Source organism: Mytilus edulis, chromosome 9 (assembly GCF_963676685.1).
Source record: "Mytilus edulis chromosome 9, xbMytEdul2.2, whole genome shotgun sequence".
Lineage (NCBI taxonomy): Eukaryota > Metazoa > Mollusca > Bivalvia > Mytilida > Mytilidae > Mytilus > Mytilus edulis.
The window spans coordinates 4,343,748-4,365,031 of record NC_092352.1 but is presented as its reverse complement, the minus strand read 5'-3'; the positions used below and the strand labels follow the sequence as shown (position 1 = coordinate 4,365,031).

The 21,284-nt window shown below is 32.2% G+C and overlaps 1 protein-coding gene across 1 annotated transcript; it reads right to left on the bottom strand.

Annotated features, from left to right (window-relative positions):
- Positions 1-7,397: 7,397 nt before the first annotated feature.
- LOC139487529 (glycoprotein-N-acetylgalactosamine 3-beta-galactosyltransferase 1-like) lies at positions 7,398-18,256 on the bottom strand. Its single transcript, XM_071272394.1, has 4 exons — positions 18,136-18,256; positions 13,234-13,358; positions 11,875-12,665; positions 7,398-7,683 (listed from the first exon to the last, which is right to left on the bottom strand). The coding sequence occupies exons 2-4, from the start codon at positions 13,334-13,336 to the stop codon at positions 7,537-7,539; spliced, it is 1,041 nt and encodes a 346-aa protein (XP_071128495.1). The 5' UTR covers positions 13,337-13,358; positions 18,136-18,256; the 3' UTR covers positions 7,398-7,536.
- Positions 18,257-21,284: the final 3,028 nt, after the last annotated feature.

The window sequence follows — 21,284 nt, the reverse complement described above, 5'->3', positions numbered from 1 at the left end:
TATATTGAATTTATTGTGCATACAGGGCCTTAGTTAATCATTGCATATCAAACTGTGTGTGTAGTAAAGGTTAAGGATTTATGAATTTTTATGAAATATTTATAAAACTTCATATTTTACATAATTTCATCAGAACTTTGATAAATTAGATTGGAGGGAATTATACATGTTCTATTTTTGACCAAATGTAGGTTGCATTTCTGTAAACATCGACAATACAATTTTCCGTATGAACCGCTTTTACGGCTAAAACTGTACCACTTTTACTATGACGTTTTGATAAAATAAAATGATACATACCAAATAATAACTAGAGTATTATAACTATGTAAAGCAGTAAGAATAGCTATTATTTTTTAAATAAGCGGTTGCAGTATAACAGAGGGTTCAATATACCATTACAAAAAGGAGGAGGTCGTCGAAATACCATTGATAAGTTAAAATTTCAAAACATCTTTTAATGCATGTTTGATCAATACCAGCTACTTATCGGTGTTTATTACTATGTACAGGAGCTAAATAGGGTTCAATATACCATGGCACGAGTGTCAAAATACAATGGCTTAGTAACAAATTTCAAACATCTTTATAATCATATTTGATACACACAAACTACTAAAAGGATTCTTATTGCTATATAAAAAGAATAACAAAAATACAGAACATGGCGGAAAATTCAATACGAAAAGTCTGCACTCAAATTGCACTTTAAAAAGCTCAACACATATCGAACGAATAAAGAAAGAAAAATCAACTTTTTGGAATTTTGGGTGCTCAGTGCTCTTCAACTTTGAACTTGTTTGGCTTTATAACTTTTTTGATATGAGCGTCACTGATGAGTCTTATGTAGACGAAACGCGCGTCTGACGTATTAAATTATAATCCTGGTACCTTTGATAACTTTTTTCATGTTCCTGACTTGGGACATGAATTTCTTTTGCAGAAAATGGTAGTTTAAAACCCCGTGTGTTTTTTTGTTGCAGTCGCATAAAAAGCATGCTATTAAAGGTTATACATGTTGACCCCAAAAATGTTGTAAACATTTCATTTATAAATATGACCATATCAATGAATAAAAACTCCTCCAGCAATTTCATCGAGCGAGTGGTTGTAAATAAACTCATCACATATACCAGGATTAAAATTTGGTATTTGCGCCAGACGCGCGTTTGGTCTTATCAGTGACGCTCGAATCCCTTAAAAAATACAGATAAGGTAATATATTCCCGAGTTAGATACTTATAGATTATCGTTGGTTATCTAAACGAGCTTGATTTTCTCGCTTGAGCTGGTCACGGCGAAAGCGAGAAAAGCAATCGAGTTGTGATGACCAATGATAATCTGTTTATCGCTATTTTACCTATGACGACGTTGTCAGTTTCATGTCAATTTTATTAGCTACGCATCGTGGCTCCTTAGTTTCTAGCGATAATTTTTCATCTCACGCGAGTAGCATGATATGAAAAATTATAACAAAAAAAGATCAGAGGAAAAATGCACAAAATAGCGATAAACCTTCGTATTTCATAAATTCAAAGTTTTGCAAACAGTTGATTTATAATTAATTCAAAACCTAGTGGTTTTTGTTTTTTTTTGCTACGTAAACATCTCATTCGAATGGCAATCGCATAAAAAGCATGATACATATTGACCCAAAATAAATTTGTAAACAGTTGATTTATAAATATGACCATCTATACTATTAAACGAGAAGACCTCATTTTGGGTGTCGCTTCTCTTCCTTCCACAATAAATCAATCATCGTGCATCTATGTCCTATAGGTACAGTGGATAGTCATATTTGTCATCCATTCATATGGTTATTCAGATTGAGTTATTTTGGGAGAAAAACCGAGAAAAAAGGCGTCCGGATATGTTTCAGTCATTGGACGAAATTTTATGTCATATTAGACTTCCGGTTTGCGTTTTTCTGTATACCTTGAACATACATATACTACGAATAAAGAGTATTTTCTGTCTGATATCATTTTCAAGTGAACTATCCACGGCGGTCACAGAGTTTATTAGATAGAGATGGTCTGTATAATATATCAATGACCGCCGTGGATCGATTATTAAACTGAGAACTAAAAGTACACTTTATAGTAATGAATGAGGAGGGGGGCATGACCTTTTCGGGACGTCGGGATCGGGTGCTTTTAAGATCGGAATTTCGGGATGACGGGATATTTAATTCTTATTAAATTCGGGATTTCATGTTTGTACATGTAAGCTCGGGATATCGGGATCAGGAACCCTACGACACCATCACCCCCCTTTATGAATGTTCATAATATACAGTTAAGCGCTAAAATTATTCATGTGTTATTAAAATTAATAGAGAACATTTTTTGGGGGAAAAAAAGGAGCCGCGCTAGAAAAACAATTGTCCTGTCCAAAAGTACCTATGACTTTTGATACCTTTTCTGAAATTCTCCAGTCTTTAAATCCTTTACATAAATTCATTGATTACAAAAAAAAAGAGATGTGGTATGATTGCCAATGAGACAGCTCTCCATAAGAGACCAAAATGACACCGAAATTAACAACTATAGGTCACCTTACGGCCTTCAACAATGAGCCAAGTCAATACCCACGGTCTGATATAAAAGGCCACGAAATGACAATGTAAAACAATTCAAATAAGAAAACTAACGGCCTTATGTGTGTATAAAAAAACAAATATATAACACATAAACAAACGACAACCACAGAATTACAGGCTCCTGCCTTGAATGTTCATAATATACTAAATGTATGTTAATAATGAAATAAATAGAAAACCAAAAATTGGGAATTTTGGAAATAGGAGGAGGGATACAAAAAACGTTTTCCTGTCCCCAAGTACCTATGACTTTTGATACTTTTCCTAAAATTCTCAAGTCATTAAATATTTTACAAAATTCTTCCTACAACACTTTACATACTTTCAACCACGATCTGAATGCCCGGGATTTCGCGGGTGTGTTCTAGTATCAATGATAATTCATGACAACACAGAAGTGCTGACTTCTTTGCTTGTGAAACCCTATGGGAATAAAAACTCCACTAGCTGTGACATCGACCAAGTGGTTGTAAATAAACTTATCATGGATACTGGGATTGAAATTTCGTATTTGTGGCAGACGTGCGTTTCGTCTACAAAAGACTCACCAGTGACATTCGAATCCAGAACAGCTAAAAAAAGCAAAATAAAAGACGAATGTGCAGAGCATTGAGAACAGACAGAATAAACAACAGCCTATTCTTGTTTTATATAAAGTTTTTTATTGGTATTAATATTGATTTTGTTATCAGTAAATTAAAAGGAAACTAAATAGTATTGTAATATACATCTACACATTCATGGGTCTACATGTGGATGCGGCCGGGTATTCCTATATCCCTACATAAAAAAGACACTAAGTACAGATCTGAGAGTACACGCAGTTACTGAGTAATAATAATTCAATCATCTAAGACTTAGTTATCAATCAGTACACATCCAACATCCAATGGATTTAGTGTAAGACGTCATTAAACAGCCAGAGAAAAACACGACCTTGTGCAATGCCAAGATGTAGGTATCGGCAGATTGTAGTTCACGAGTGTGTATATGTATAAAACAATAATAAATTTTAATTTACTGATAACAAAATCAATAGTAATACCAATAAAAGAAATATTCAATGATCTAATTACAGTGTTGAATTTGGTAACCTTTTAGAATAAGTTTATTTTTAAAGAACGATCAGTTTACCAGGAGCGTTTCTAAATTTCCGGGCACGGTAAAGAGCAGGTACAAATGAGAATGTGCTATCCCGTTTGAAATAAGTCAAACTTTAAAACCAAATCATTATATCTGTTGAAAAATTTTGTAAAGGAAAAAGGTAACGAAATTCCTGGCTTAAACGTTTACCAGTAATACATAGATTACGTTCGTTCAAAAACGTCACAACAGACACGGACATAGCGAGTGAGTTGTGAAATACAAACACCGTAAGATGATGCCAAGGAACATCACCATCTAAAAAGGGGTAATTAACAATAGGGAACGAAAATCGTTCCTTTTGTCGTAAATTTTTGTGTGAAGTTTCCCGTGTAAAACAGAAATATCTAATGCTATGAAACGACAGTTATAACCGTTTAAATTTGATTTCTTAAAGTAAGGTCTTTTGGATACATTTTGGTAGTATATTTGGATAACTTTTGGTTATTTTACGATTTTTTTTATCAAGGTAACGGTAAGTGATGTTGAATTTATCAATTAAATGCAGATGGGTGGGTTCTACTGATTTCGGTCATCAACTGGGATTTTTAACAGTACAAAAACAGGTCTGCTATTATAAGTGGGTTCTATTTTGTAATCTCAATCACTGGTTATCCCATATACTTGATGTTTCTATCATATTAATGGAGTTTGTCTACCGTGCTGTGTGGAGGCCGTGGACAATTTCCTCGTGCTTGTTATCGATGCTCTTTATTTAGTGGTTTATCTTTTCTTGAGATAACTTTTCTGTGTGCGTATTCATTCTCTCAATTATAAAACAGTTTGTTAACTAAAATTTCTAATAGTTGTACACAACCTATAAAGTTAGGTTCCCACTGCCGATCAGATCAACTCGATCAAGCCCGATCAAGACAAATTACGTGATCGGGAGACTGGTCTGACTCAATCGACAAAGATGTTCGGGATAGTCTGCCCTACTCTTCATTGATCTGACCATCTACCCGAGAGTTTTTAACATATCAATAACAATCGAGTAAGGACCGAGAAGCAAGTCACTCGAGAAGAGATCGAGAATTCGTCGAGTAGCGGTCGAATTGATCGGGAAAGGATCGTGTATCGGAATACATCAAAATTTTCGTTGTATTCCGACCAATCTCGATCTCTACACGATCCATTCCCGATCAATCTCGATCTTTACTCGACGAATTATCGATTTCTTCTCGAGTGACTTGCTTCTCGGTCCTTACCCGAGAGTTTTTGAAACCGATAATTCGTCGAGTAAAGATCGAGATTGATCGGGAATGGATCGTGTAGAGATCGAGATTGGTCGGAATACAACGTAAATTTTGTTGTATTCCGATACACGATCTTTTCCAGATCAATTCGACCGCTACTCGACGAATTCTCAATCTCTTCTCGAGTGACTTGCTTCTCGGTCTTTACTCAATTGTTTTTGACATGTCAAAAACTTTCGGGTAGATAGTCGGATCGATGACGAGTAGGGTAGACTTACCCGAAGATCCTTGTTGATTGAGTCAGACCAGTCTCCCGATCACGTAATTTGTCTTGATCGGGCTTGATCGAGTTGATGTGATCGGCAGTGTGAACCTAGCTTTATCAGCTCTCATTTCATGTCCACGTTCATTTTTTCACTTCAAACATTTTTGGGGGATCAGCGGGATCAATATACCGTCATAAATACATCAAACGGAAGTGGTTAACTGAACTGTGGATACACTAAAGCAAGTCCTTCATATCTGTGAAATACGCAAAACATGCTCCATTATTAACTTTTTATTCATATGTTGATGTATTATTCAATATGCATTCCATAAGGATCACCAGTCTTCACTTTTCATTTGATTCCATAAAATATAAATATTTGTTGTTTTAGATATGTTGGTTTTTCCAGTATGTTCATGTTTAGCTGGTCCGATTACGGTGTGATAAATACATCTTACAAAGGTAATGTCATATGAAACGAGTGACCGGTGAAAAATACCGTCATCCCAATTATTGAACCAATGAAATACAGACATCATAAACTTAGTCTTCTGTGCGCGATTTTATCAGTTTTTCGCATAAATTTCGTATAATCGTCAATTATTTTTTCAATCGGTCAGTGTTGTGAAAATATGGCAGGTAATTAAAGTTCGTGTTTTAAATCCAAAGTTTAGCACTTGTCACCTGTTTGTCAACGATCAACAAAAAAGTATGGATATAAGCACGTGTTTAACCAGTAAAATCAGATAATAGTTTATTTTAAGGACATCCATTCGTATTGCGATCACAGAATGTTTACGAGATGGGTCACACTGAGGTCACTTTGCATACGGAACATATGCCGGGGATTGCTTCCTGTAAAGGAGGCAATTTAGATAAAGTAAACTTCTTCAAAATATGAACAATTAAAGAATTTTCTTCAGAAAAAAGTATATGTACATAAGTTTTATAATGAAAACTATTCATTGAGTTATAAAAAAACAAATGCATTATTTTTTTTAATTTGAGGTTTCTTATGACTTTAATTCCAATCATTTTACAAACAGTTACGCTCAACCCGGTACTAGAGGACGTCCTCAAGTTGCAGTTATATAAGACGGTTTCTTTTTGCCGTGTCAAAGTCTCAGATAAGAACAGAAATACACGCTTGCTTGTATGGAAACCCTACATCCTTTGATTTTTTGCTATGAACGAAATGGTACAATAATATAATACAATTCAAATAAGAATAAGAAACTGCTATACTATTAACGGTATTACAAAATATTATATAAAACTGTACCATAGAGTTTTTGTTTAATCTGTTTTGTACCAATCGAATTCAATTTTGACTATTTGACTGGATTTAGATTCGCATTGCAGGTGATGCATATATTTCAGATGTGTTTTGACGATACCCAGGTCACGCTTATTGTGCTGTTTATCTGATTTCATCCGTTTTTGTTACATTGATTTAAATCTCCTACGTGGATAAACGACATTTGAATATCGATAAACTACTAGTGCCTCTTATTTATACTTCGTTTAACATTAATGGTTGTCAACTCAAATTACTGAGTTAAATTTAATCACTTCTTTATAAAGTTTTTTTCTATTTTTGGACTTCATGTATATTTCAATAATTATTAATCATTCATCAATCCAAAACGAGATTTATTTGATTAGGGTAGAATTTTGCTTTCGAATGACAAACTAATGGTTATTTTCTATACAGACTGTTCTAATTCAATTACAATTCTCATTGAAGAGTTCGTTTGATTTTCCCCCAGCTAATTCATTCTTTAAACATTGTAAATAACAGTTTTGATAAAAATCACGAATAGCTGCATCATATACCTTCTATTGTACCTGTATATTTGGTTTAGATGCGTTCTCCCTACTTAACAACTCGTTATTTGTATATTCTTATTTTTTTTTTATCGTTTTGCGTTATTCACAACGTACAAGTGTATGATAACATTGGTTAGTGTATACCTCATAATGAAAAACAATATTGTAATGATGAACTAAAGTTGTTGCAGATCAAAACGCATTGCACTTGCATTACTAAAAATATTTTCTGAAACCTGTATCCTCTATATTCTACATAAGAAAAAAACCGTACAATGTCAGGAATATTACAGTTGCTATTCATCCGATTGATGTGTTTGAGCTTTTGATTTTGCCCTTGTTTAGGATCTTTCCGTTTTTAATTTTCCTCGAAGTTCGGAATTTTTTTTATTTTTACTTTTTGTTTATTTCACAAGAAGTCCTGTGTCCTTACAATAACTAAGCACGGATTTTTCATTTGATTCGTCATTTCAATCTATTCCAATAATTTAACGTTATTGGTCTAAAGCAAAAGCGTTTTGACTGCTGCTGTAATTGCGTCCATAAACTGTCAAATGGTATAGAAATATATCCAATATGTACATCATCTTCGGTGTGACATAATGGAATGTTATTGTACTGGTACTGCAGCAGTCTTTACCCTGTAAAACAAATATGTTTTTATTTATTAGGAATCAGTTATTGAACATTAAGACTATTAAAAAGTGGAAGAATAAAAAGGAATTTACACTATGATAATGAATATTGAACAACATCATGGCATCATGGAAGGAAGGTGTTGGAAACTCTACACGAGATTAAAAAAACACAATCCAAACCGATTTGGCCTTAGCTCAGATATTTACAATAGATAAGCAGATATTGTCATACTATTGAAATACATTGCGTTTGACATGTTAGCACAGTAACATATAGTATCGAAAAATAAAGCGTCATACAGTAGCTTGTTTCCCATCTATAACCAAACTACATTATTATTACATAAATATACATTTTTACTAATCGTAAATGTTAAAAAAGAGGGAAGAAAGAGACTAAAAGGACAGTCAAACTCATAAATCGAAAATTAACTGACAACGCCATGGCTAAAAATATAAATGACAAACAGACAATAATAGTACACATGACACAACATAGAAAACTAAAGAATAAGCAACACGAACCCCACCTAAAACTAGGGGTTATCTCAAGTGCTCCAGAAAGGTAAGCTGATCCCGCTCCACATGTGGCACCCGTCGTGTAGCTCGTATTATAACACATCCGGTAAATAGTCTAACTCGGTAGGTCACATTCATGAAAAGGAAGGGGGTTGTTTTTACGACGTAAGGAACATATCCGATATCATCTGTGAAATGGTTATTCCATAACGGTCAACCAACTCGTGATGGCGTCCGTAAAATTTACTAAACTCGTGATGGCGTCCGTAAAATTTACTAAGGGATGGTTTCAACTTCACCATTTGGAACTCTTGGTTTAATAGCTTCCTTGTGAGCAGCAACCCTCTATCATGATAGGAAATACAAGAACGGGCATATCGTACATGTATCAATTGGGAGATATATACCCCGTATGCAGGTGCTACTGGAATGTTGCTACATAGAAATGGAAAGTTCTCTTCAGTAAATCCCTAGATAATATTTGGTATATTAAGGGTGCTCGCGGGTCTTAATCAATTTTTTTTTTTGTAATATAGGATTTTGCTATATTTTTCTATAAAAGAACTTTATCTTATACTTAATAGAAAAATAAAATAAAAACATGGGGTCACCGTTTTTTTACGCTCACAATCTGGCTTCGAAAGAAGCGTACATTTTCGTAGAGGCACTTTTTTCTGTTGAACTACTAGTAATAGGGAAAATAGAGGAAATATCGAAATAAAAAAAGAACTTAATTACAGAAATCACTCAAATTTTACAAAGTTTGGTTTAAGTACTGCTTTTTTAAAAAATATAATAAAAAAATATATGTTACCGTTGAATTAAAAAAGATATTTTAATTTTAATGCCAAAAAAATGTCATTTTTGCATCAAAGGGAGATAATTTTGAGCTTGCTCAATGATATATACATTTTAAAAGTCATCTGGGGACAACACGAATTGATTTTTTGGAATTCTTTTTGTACCATATGACAAGTAACAACTACTACGGGCAATAAGTAAAATGTGTAATGAAAAAAAAATGTTTAACTTTTTTCTGAAATATTTATACCCTCGAGCCTCCTTAAGTTATTTAGAAATGATTCTGTTTTACTGATGCATTTAACAACACTTTGACAAGAAGGAATTGAGCTAACCAATTGTATAAATATATTGGACATGAGATAAGGTTTTACGTCTACCATACAAAATACTAAGGTACACATAAAACCTTTGTAACTCATGTGTAATGTGTCGGAGATCACAAGCACCGTTGGTTAATACTAATGTACACATAAAACCTTTGTAACTCATGTGTGATGTGTCGGAGATCACAAGCACCGTTGGTTAATACTAATGTACACATAAAACCTTTGTAACTCATGTGTGATGTGTCGGAGATCACAAGCACCGTTGGTTAATACTAAGGTACACATAAAACCTTTGTAACTCATGTGTGATGTGTCGGAGATCACAAGCACCGTTGGTTAATACTAATGTACACATAAAACCTTTGTAACTCATGTCTGATGTGTCGGAGATCACAAGCACCGTTGGTTAATACTAATGTACACATAAAACCTTTGTAACTCATGTGTGATGTGTCGGAGATCACAAGCACCGTTGGTTAATACTGATGTACACATAAAACCTTTGTAACTCATGTGTGATGTGTCGGAGATCACAAGCACCGTTGGTTAATACTGATGTACACATAAAACCTTTGTAACTCATGTGTGATGTGTCGGAGATCACAAGCACCGTTGGTTAATACTGATGTACACATAAAACCTTTGTAACTCATGTGTGATGTGTCGGAGATCACAAGCACCGTTGGTTAATACTGTTGTACACGATTCCAAACTGGTTACTCACGATATATGTTTAGTGCTCAACGACGAAATAGTTTCCGGTTTGAAGTAATAAAGGATAGTAAACCAAGAACTATGTGAAAATGCGAATGACATTAGACTTTGAAAAGGGAAACACAAATTTTAATTAATATACGTGGACACGTAAAAATTTTGAGAGAAGGAATACAATTTGAAAAGTTATGCATTTCTATCTTCTTTTATTTTTATACGAAAGATGACATAGTTTCTGATATTGCTTTCGACAGATGACACAATAATCTAATAATAATTATTATTACGACCAAAACATAAAAATTAATTTATTTGCCCACATCTGCAAATTTGGAGACAAATTTGCAATTCAATGGTTAGATTGCGATAAGACGTGTCACGGTACTTGTCTATCCCAAATTCATGTATTTGGTTTTGATGTTATATTTGTTATTCTCGTGGGATTTTGTCTGATGCTTGGTCCGTTTCTGTGTGTGTAACATTGTAGTGTTGTTTCGTTGTTCTCCTCTTATATTTATGCGTTTCCCTCAGTTTTAGTTTGTTACCCCGATTTTGTTTTTTGTCCATGGATTTATGAGTTTGAACAGCGGTATACTAATGTTGCCTTTATTTAGACTGTCTATTTATATAAAGAAAACTTGGTGATTTATTGTATTATCCAAAATATATAAACAAATATCTTTTGTGTTTGTTTTAAGAATCATTGTTTTACACTTTTAGTACAAAAAAAATAAACTGGACTAATAGGGATTTTGTTTTATTTACTTGTAGCAAGAAGAAAAATTCGGTGACACCATTTTTTCTCTTATTTTCTTAAAACATATAATAAAACCTATCTTCTCACAATTAATTTAAAAATTCTCTCTCATAGAAATTTTGAGTATGCACACAAATGGTTTTTTTCATTTACAATCTTTTTTTGTAATTGATACAACTTTCTTGTATAGTTCACACGCCGTGATGGAAAACTAGTTTGATAGTTGTCTGAGAGGTAAAGATACCACATTGCCTTATCTATATATTCATTTTCATTTTATTTCAGTCCTTCAATTCATTCGTTTAACGCCCTTAGTAAAATTTTGCATACATCTCGTGCTCTACGGTATTCCTCTTGAATTTAGTTCTCTCACTTCAAGATTCAAACATTTGTGACTATGTTGAACGCATCTTCTCATCAAGCTTTAGATAAATGATGGAACAGATTTGTATCCCCTTTTTCTAATGTTATTTACCGAAATAGATTTTTAATCGGGCTTGTACTAATGTGCGTAATACGGTGGTTGTCACATCTGGAGCAGTATCTCCTTACCCTTCAGGAGAACCTGCAATCACTCCAAGATTTTAGTGAGTTTCAGTTTGCTTTGTCTTTATTTTTTGTGTTGTGTTGTGTTTTTCGTAATACTATTTGACTGTTGTTCTTTTTCTTTTTTAGCCGATATTCAAATCTTGTTAAGCGATTGAGAGGGAACAAACATAAAGTGAGGGAAATTTCTCCTGCTATCTATGCATTATTCTATTGTTAATCTCCTTTCAATCATATTATCACAAAATCGTTAATTGGACACTATGGTTAATAGTAGTTAGTAGTTATAGTTAGTTTAAATAAGATATTAGCCATTTAGTTTTTATGTTTCAGTATTTCTTACTTATTTTACTTTTTTTTGTTGCTAGTATGTTATGTAGAATATGTTAAAAGTAATGAATTTGCATGACTTTTTGTTCAAATAAGCTTATCACTTTTTGTAAAGTTTCTTTTGCTTCACAAAATGTATGTAATATATAAGTTCTATGAATATAACAAGTGTAAACAAAGGATTATAATATTTGTTACCGTTTTGGACGGTGTACTAGGATAATTCTTTAGTAAATCGGATAATGGTCCAACCATATGGTCCTCCATAGTTCCGCCATGAAATGTTTCTCGATTAAATTTATCTGTTGTATCATATACAGAAACACCTTGGCTGTCCAAACACTTTCCAATATCCACATCTTCATCTTTGCCATCCTTAGGACAGTTTTTATATTTAATCCCAAACATGAGTTTATTTAAAGCTTCCTTACTCAGAACATATCCTGCACCACCACTATGATACCCTTGTTTAGTGTAGAGCTTATAGTTTTGGCCCAAATACACTGGTTCGGTACTTTTAAAGTATGATAAGAAATGCCTTAAGTTTTCCAAAATAACGTATGTATCATCATCAGCTTTTAAAAACCAATCATATTCTGTAAAATGTGTATGTACATAATCAAATATCCGAACAACCTTATCTGTAAGATGTTTTCGGCCATCTTTAGCTAAATCTAAGTAAATAACATTCGGTAGTGTACTTGGTCTATTAGTGAAGAAAATAGTCTTGTTACACCGTTTTCCCCATGTATCATTTACAGCTTTAGCTTTGGACAGTAAAGTAGTATGTGTTGTGAGGACTAGACACATGATTGAAGTTGGCAGCGGTGATTGAGGAGATTTGTTTCGTGCTATTGGTCTTCTAAACTTGACCTCATGCTTTTCCGGTGAAGAAGTTGATAATGTAATTTTTTGCGGAAGAGGTTTCGGAATTTTATGTCCCTTCGCTATTCTGCTGACGTTTAACACATTGCCATCAAATGGAATAACTGGAAAATAATTAAAACATAGGACTGTCTTTAACATATTGATAGACAATGTATACATGCAATTAATTCTGTGTCTTGATATATTAATCATTTTATTAATGTTTCATAACTGCATTGTCTAAGATTCAAAGGTATCAGAATTTTTTTTTTAACTGGACTTTTCATTAAAAAACATTTCGATATAGGGATCAAGGAAAAAACTTGTCGTGCGTCAAAGCAAGGAATGAACAAAAATGTCCATCGTAACCCAAACAAGATTTTATCTTTCTGATATGCAAAATAATTTTAACTTTTATATATCTGGTGGATGCTAGGCCTTAAAACTTTCCAAACTGTACAGGTAAGTCTGTACACAGAGTAGTTATTGAGGTGAAAATACGGCCATATTTGTCCATTTGTTAGATGAACCATAATTAATATATATCAAATTCCAAGAGTTTACCACATTTTTATAAACAACTAATTACATTAAGAAAAAAACTGATAGTTGAGTACGCAACTTCACACAAGCTGAATATAAATGTGTCATCGACCTGATTAAATAGAATGACTTCTCAATAGAATATACCATTGAACTGTTGTTGTGTTTGCAAAAGGAAAGTCACAAACGTAAACAGGGTAATGAGACATATCACAACACAATTTCCTCGTTTTCTGAATAACGTCCACATGACTAGCTGCTATCGACATCCTCTGCAAAATAATACAAGAATACGTTCATACAAAACTCTAAACATATTTTATGTGAGTAAAACAAAATCATGAACAAGGCGAATGCAATAGTTTGTATATCTTTTTAATTCAAAAATATTTTTAATATCAGTCAAAGGATGACTAAAAGATAATTTAAATATTAATATTGAAACAAAACCGTATCTGTTAAACACTGACGTTTCCTGTAAATCGAATGAAAGCGACAACAGTGGACATCTTAAGAAGAATAAGGTATCTTAAGTATAAACAAAGCAAGCATTATTTTTTACTTTCACATGGAGAGTTGGTACATTGGCAATCATAACACATCTTTTTAGAAAGGTTTTTTTTAATTGTCCATAATATTTGCATCTGCTTAAAAAAACTTTTCAATTATTGTATTGTGAAAATCCATTGAGAAAAAAATTAACACGAACCATAAATTACACAGTAGAGATATAATTAGAAAATGTGTTTAATTTACACTTATAATACCAATGAACGAATTATAAGAAACACGTGCACAGCAAGTGTAATATAGGCATGGATTCGTTTATCTTATGATCTACACCATTTTTGTAGTATTCCCAAATTTGAAGGCGAGTCATAAAAAATAAGTTATTTAGACATATTATAATAGCTAGTTTTGAATGCCTTTTCTGACATTGCTAATAAATTAAAAAAGAAAAAGATATCAAGGATACAATACAAACATTACACTATACATACTCGGATGACAATAGTCAAATGAAAATGTTTGTGCAAAAAAACTCGGAATTTGACTAAAAATAGTCTCTCATTGGTATTAGGGACACATGGACTTCATAAAAATAATTGCCTATAGAAATAACTTCAACCAAAGATCACCAGTCCAGAAGTCAGCACTTTGGAGTTGACATGGAAATTAATTGTCTGGTCATTTTTATAAATTTCCTGTTTACAAAAGTATGAATTTTCAAAATACTAAGTATTTTTGTATCCCAGGCATAGATAACCTTAGCCATATTTGGCACAATATTTTGGAATTTCAGGTCCTCGATGCCCTTCAACTTTGTACTTGTTTGGTTTTATGAATATATTGATCTGAGCGTAACTGATGAGTCTTATGTAAACGAAACGCGCGTCTGGTGTATTAAATTATAATCCCGGAACCTTTAATAAATACTAGAATACACCCACGAAATCGCGGGGAAATAGAGCGTATGTAAACTGTAAAAAAGATATAACTGGAGAATTCCAGGAGAGGTATCAAAAGTCAAAGGTACTTGGGGACTGAGCACATTTTATTTTGTTTGCCCTCCCCCTTTTTTCCTAATACCTATTTTTATTCTTTCTGTTTTTCTGTATATTATGAACATACATATATTATATATATAATTACTATATGATAAAACGGTCACTGATATATTAAGTCACCCCAGTAGACTATTGGAATTTATAGTAAATTATAGAAAATGTATACAATTTATTCATAGTATATGTATGTAGTATACAGAAATATTTTAGTGACCGTCGTGGAAAGAAAACTATTAGATTCATAATAAATATAAATAGCAAATACACTTTATCTATAGTATATGTAAGATCATAGTATACAGAAAAACCCAAAAATATAATTGTTCTGTCCCAAGTACTTATACAAACTATGTTTAATTTCAAAACAGGCCTAAAGGGCAGCGGAAGTCTTTTATATTTCTCAAAAAGACAGTCCGATGACGGAACAAATAAACATATGAGCGCCTATATTTTCGTATTTCTCCAAAAATAACCCAAACTGAAATACTTTAAGCAAGGATGATAAATGATAGAAACACACCCGCGAAATCGCGGGCATCCAGAGCGTTGTTGAAAGCCAGTACATGTAAAGTGTTGTAGGTTGAATTTTTGTAAAAAAAATTAATGGCTGGCGAATTTCAAGAAAGTTAATAAAAGTTAAAGGTTCTTGGGGACAGGACAATTGTTTTTCAAGCCCTTCTCCTTTTTTCCCCAAAATTTCCATTTATTTTGTTTTCTATTTATTTCAATATTTCTATTTACTATACTTAGTGACCCGATGATTTTTTGTAAAAGATTTTATGACTGAAGATTTTCAGAAAAGGTATCAAAAAATATAGGTACTTTTGGACATGACAATTGTTTTTCCTCCAAAACTCCTATATTTTTTGTTTCTATTGATTTCAATAATGCTTTTTACTTTCAACTCTCAATTTACTTATCGATCCACGGCGGTCATTGACATATTATATAGCCCCTCTCTATTTAATAAACTCAGTGACCGCCGTGGATAGTAAACTTGAAATTGATAGCAGATAGCAAATACACGTTATTCATAGTCTTTGGTATGTACAAAGTACAAAAAACCAAAACGCAAACCGGATGTCTAGTCTGACTCAAAATTTCGTCCAATGAGGGAAAAATTCGTTTTTCTCCCAAAATAACCCAAACTGAATAATCATAAGAATGGATGACAAATGCGACAACACATGGTACCTATAGGACACAGAGGCATGATGATTAATTTATTATGGAAGGAATAATATAGATTAATGGACAAAATCTTGAGCAAGTCATTTTTTTTATGATTTGACCTCTTCAATATCAATGTATAATATGTTTAATCAACGATGAATTAAGGCGTATTTTCTGTACACAGTAAAAACGACTTTTTTCTATTGAATCCTACACGTTTTTATTACTTTAAATACGCTAATGAGGATTCTCGACATTATGTCGATTTAGAGGTATGAAATTCAAGACAGAAGTAAGGGTTATACTTGCTTTGAATTTAATACCAGAACTTATATAAAAGAATCATCATATTCTGCCAACTAGATGTAGTCATACAACTATTTAGATATGGACTGGTCATTATCAGTAGACCTTGCAAAGAATAAATCGATCAAGTTAATAATGCTCCTCCTTTACCAGATGTTATTTGTAATTCTTGTATTAAATAAACTTTATTATTCAACGACAATTGTTACATAAACATGATAAAGGCAACAATGGTATACCGCTGTTCAATAAACTTATGATTAGTGAAAACAAATCCGGGGTTCAAATTAAAACATAAACAGATCCCCTATAAGAGTAAAATCACGAAACAACAGACACTCTGAACTGCAACAAAAACAAACGCAAACATACATAGAAATGAACTATTTGATAACGACTGCCATATTCCTTTTGCAGGTCATATTTATATAAAATGGTGGGTTGAACCTTGTTTTATTGCTAGGAGATACAGGGAAAAATATAAATTGAATAATTTCTTTTCAAATTATAAAATCGATTTCTTGTGGATTTACGACATTGCTTGAGATTAATTTTAACTTTTTTCCGCCTATCTCACAAAAAAGTCTACGACTTACAAAGTAATTCAAGTGCCGCATGGGATAACAGTTTTTATACTAATTAAGCTCATACTTTTAAAATAAAAATTAATATTGATTGTCTTAATATATATTTAAATTATGCATCTGAAGTGTAACTTTGTTGAAAGATTCTTATATGATTAATTTAGCCTGTAATATATAATTAAATCCTGCACATGAAAATAAATCATAAGATGAAAACAGGTTAATTTGCATTTCTTTACACAATCGTGAAAAATAATTAAAGTGACTATTAAACTGTAACTGGATGAGGTCATCTATTTTTTTAGTGCGAGGTTTGGCATGCCACAAAACCAGGTTCAACCCACCATTTAAAAATGTCCTGTACCAAGTCAGGAATATGGCCATTGTTATATTATAGTTCGTTTCTGTGTGTGTTACATTTTAACGTTGTGTTTCTGTTAAGACGTTTGTTTTCTCTTATTTTTGAGTGTGAGTTCACATTACTATAAGACGTGTCACGGTACTTATCTATCCCAAATTCATGTATTTGGTTTTGATGTTATATTTGTTATTCTCATAGGATTTTGTCGAATGCTTAGTCCGTTTCTGTGTGTGTTACATTTTATATTGTGTCGTTGTTCTCCTCTTATATTTAATGCGTTTCCCTCAGTTTTAGTTTGTTACCCCGATTTTTTGTTTTTTGTCCATGGATTTATGAGTTTTGAACAGCGGTATACTACTGTTGCCTTTATTTACAATGAAACAAAATGTATGAAAGGTTTGTCTTTTTCCCGAAATTTTAGAAATATCAAAATATCGGATTTCGTATAAATTTGAAACGCTACAGACATATTCATTCTATGAAAATATTATTGTTTGGATGCAAGCTGTCATAATTCAAATGTAACCACAACAATAGTAGTGAATTAACACCTCAAAATATATCTTACCAGCCTATTGTTGTACATTTTATACCACTTTGACAATTTTAAGTCCATATTTGACGACCTTACAAAATCTTGTAAGGCAATGTTAATGTGTTTTTATATATTTTGTAGTTAAACAGTTAATTTAAAGGTATAAACCAATGCTATATCAGTTAACGAGTTTATCGCTTCAATGATTTTATGTGTAGTATAATTTTTCAAATAATAAACAATTGTCTTCTTTATGCTAGTACTCGATGGCATGGGTATAATCAATATGTCATCGGCTTCTGTACTTCCGGGTACTTTTTACAATCATCTAGTTATTGTCATTAGAGTTAATTATATGTACGTTTCTTTGGTTGATGTGTTCTAATTATTTTCCTTCCTCCACATTGCATTTATACAAACTATACATATTGTTTTAGAAATCGAACCCCCGTTTCATTTACAAACACAATAAGCACACGTAAAGCATTGACAATTTTCTATTTCAAAATAATATATACTCACATTATATAGTTCATTATACAAAGGCAGTTGCTAACATTGACAAATACATTCTGGAATATTCTCCCTTTAAAAATATAAATCTTCATTGTGCACTGGTGTGCATCAAACGATAGTATGGCGGATTTAAATTAGGTATAGTAATAGATAGGGTGGATCAATGAACACCAGGTTTTTTAAATTTTGCTGAACGTATATGATGGGTATATTGATTGTAAGGAAAAGAAGTACAATTTATATTATTATTGTTTTACCTGTACATTTTTCCAATACATTATATCCAGATTTGTGAATACCATTTATACATTCTATATTTTAATTACAAATAATCATGATATTTTTTAGTTGATTTAAACGGTAAAAATTTATTTGTGTGTTTGAGTATATAGGGGTTCACATTTAATCATTTATTTTGTGAAGAAAGGTTAAAACCTCTGATCCTTTACAATCTCTAAATTTGATTGAAATAGATCGGTGTTTTTACAATTCTCATAAATACATTATCATTTCTTTACAGTAATTAGTGACCACACATTGAATTGTAATGATTAATAAATACTTGTCAATGTAGTGTATAGGAGTATCACGTCAATGTAGTGTATAGGAGTATCACGCCAGTTTTCTCCTGTTGAGTATGATCTTAACCCTTTTAAATCACTGGGGATAACTTTCGGTTTTTGGTAGGGCTAGTTTATTATATTCTTTAGTTTTCTGTGTCGTTTCTTGCCTTTTCATTTGTGTTATTTTGACTGCGACTTGTAAGATATTTGTATGTCTCTCTCGCAATAACTTTTTCTTTTTGTAAATGCTAAGACGCGAACTTATCTTAAGTTTTACCATATCAATTGTAGCTTATACCCCAAAATATTTCAGACAATTTTTGGTTTTTGTTTTGAAGATGTGGTTGTTCTTCAATTAGAAAAAGACAATCATTTCAGATGTGGTTTTTACGTTTCTTGTACGTTTGGGTTTGTTTTTTGCGAATATTGTGCATGTGTCCAATATTTAATCACCGATAAATGTTAGAAGTATATTTGATAGAATTCTTAGCAGTTTTGGTTAGTTATGCTGCATGTAAGATACGTATAACTGAATAAACCAAATAACAGAAGTTGTTATTAAACAAAACAAAACAAACAATTGATGAAAGTCGTCGTCCAATATACGATGGATTATCATCTGTACGTTTATTGGGAAAACCTAACTATTCATTCTGCCATATACAATACTAACATTTTCTAAATTTACCACTGTTTATGATAAAATCTGTATAAAACAGGTATGTTTGATGTGAGTACTTTATTATTCTGTTTCAAAAATTGAAGCCAAATAGTTTCATGACCAACTTCCAACGGAGCTTGTTTATGTTATCAATGCCCATCGTCATATTTTATGAATTTATGAATTTTTTCAATTCTTTTCGAATAATTCTGTAGAAAATATATCAATAGGTTTCAAAATTTATACTGTAAATATACACACTGCAGTTATCCATAGATAAATAAATAAATTGTACCTTAAACATTGTTAAAGAGGCACTAGCTACGAGATATATAAAAAATCTAAAACATTACTTTTTTGGCTCAATCATTAATGAAATTCAAATAGCGAAATAATAATTCGCTTTTAGCAGCCAGTATGGTTCAATTTTGTCAAAAAAAGCCAGAAAACATTGATTGTGAACTATTCACTTGCAAGTGAATAATTCGACCCCATTGAATCCGTATTCATCTGAACTTCAATTTAACCCCTTAGCTTGAGATTGATACCACGTGATTTGTATGTGTAAAGTTATTTAAAGGAAATGAATGTCAACATGGAAAGTGAAACAAGGGTAAATCATTTGATTGACTGATTCGATCCACAAAACATCATTCTTATACAGGTAAAAACGATGATAAACATTTATTTTTCATCTATAATATGAAATTAAGTAGACCTAGAATAATCCAACAGCACGAGTTTGCTTAATTTATTTATTTCACATCGCTTATATGGTCATCGGATGACTTTAGAGGTCAACTCGATAATTAATTAGATGACGTCTAAACTAAAATACACACGAAACGGAGCTAAGTATTTCCATGCCGGTGCCTTGTTAATTGTTAAATTTAGACTTTTAATAGTTTGGATAAATGATTTACATTGTTATAAATCAAATATAAGAATTTGAATAAAATCGGTGAACATGAATTTGACAGCTAGTGCCCCTTTAACATCCAATCACAGCACTCCTAAGTTGATTTCCTTCACCTGCCTTGGGTATACAAAAGGCCAACCCAATGCTCGGAAAATGTAATAGTACCGTTTTCCCTATAAAATATAATGAACCACATAATCGTGTAGCAAGCAAAATAAAACGGTGCAATACGGTTGCCAGTGATGTTTTTTAACTATGCATAATACGATCTGAATATAAATCTTTGAAACTGTGTTTTTGTTTAAACCATTCTGTATTACAAACACAATATATTTATTCTCTCATTTCATTGTTTATAAAAACAATAAATGCCACTTTCTACGTTTTATATTACATTCTTACAAAATGGTTTTCGTTGTAAAATATTTGAAAACGTAGTATTTAGCCTAACGTCGTCAACGTTGAAAATTTGTTTTGAAATATTTATGTTTGGAAAATAAATGCATTATTTTAACCACGTTTACGACAACTTCGTGTGATTTAACACTGATTTAAGAGTTTTAATGTAAAACTTTTTACCAGAATTTAAGAAAATCAATTATATTTTGTATATTCCATGTTTTTTCAATCCAAGGTCAAAATAATGTAAATATTTGGAAATGTTTATGAAAATATGTGACTATCACAATTTACATGATTTTTTACATGAGATTAAATTCATTTTAATCTCGCGTTAATTCTACCTCTCACGATGCTCACGTAAATTCAGTACATCCGAGTTGTACATGCATCTTATTTGAAAAGTAAATAAACAAAAACACTAAACTCCAAGGAAATTCAAACCGGAGAGTCCTTAATTTAACGACGGGTGCCACATGTGGATAATTTAACGACGGGTGCCACATGTGAAGCAGGATCTGCTTACCCTTCCGGAGCACCTGAGATCACCCCTAGTTTTTGGTGGGGTTCGTGTTGTTTATTCTTTAGTTTTCTATGTTGTGTCATGTGTACT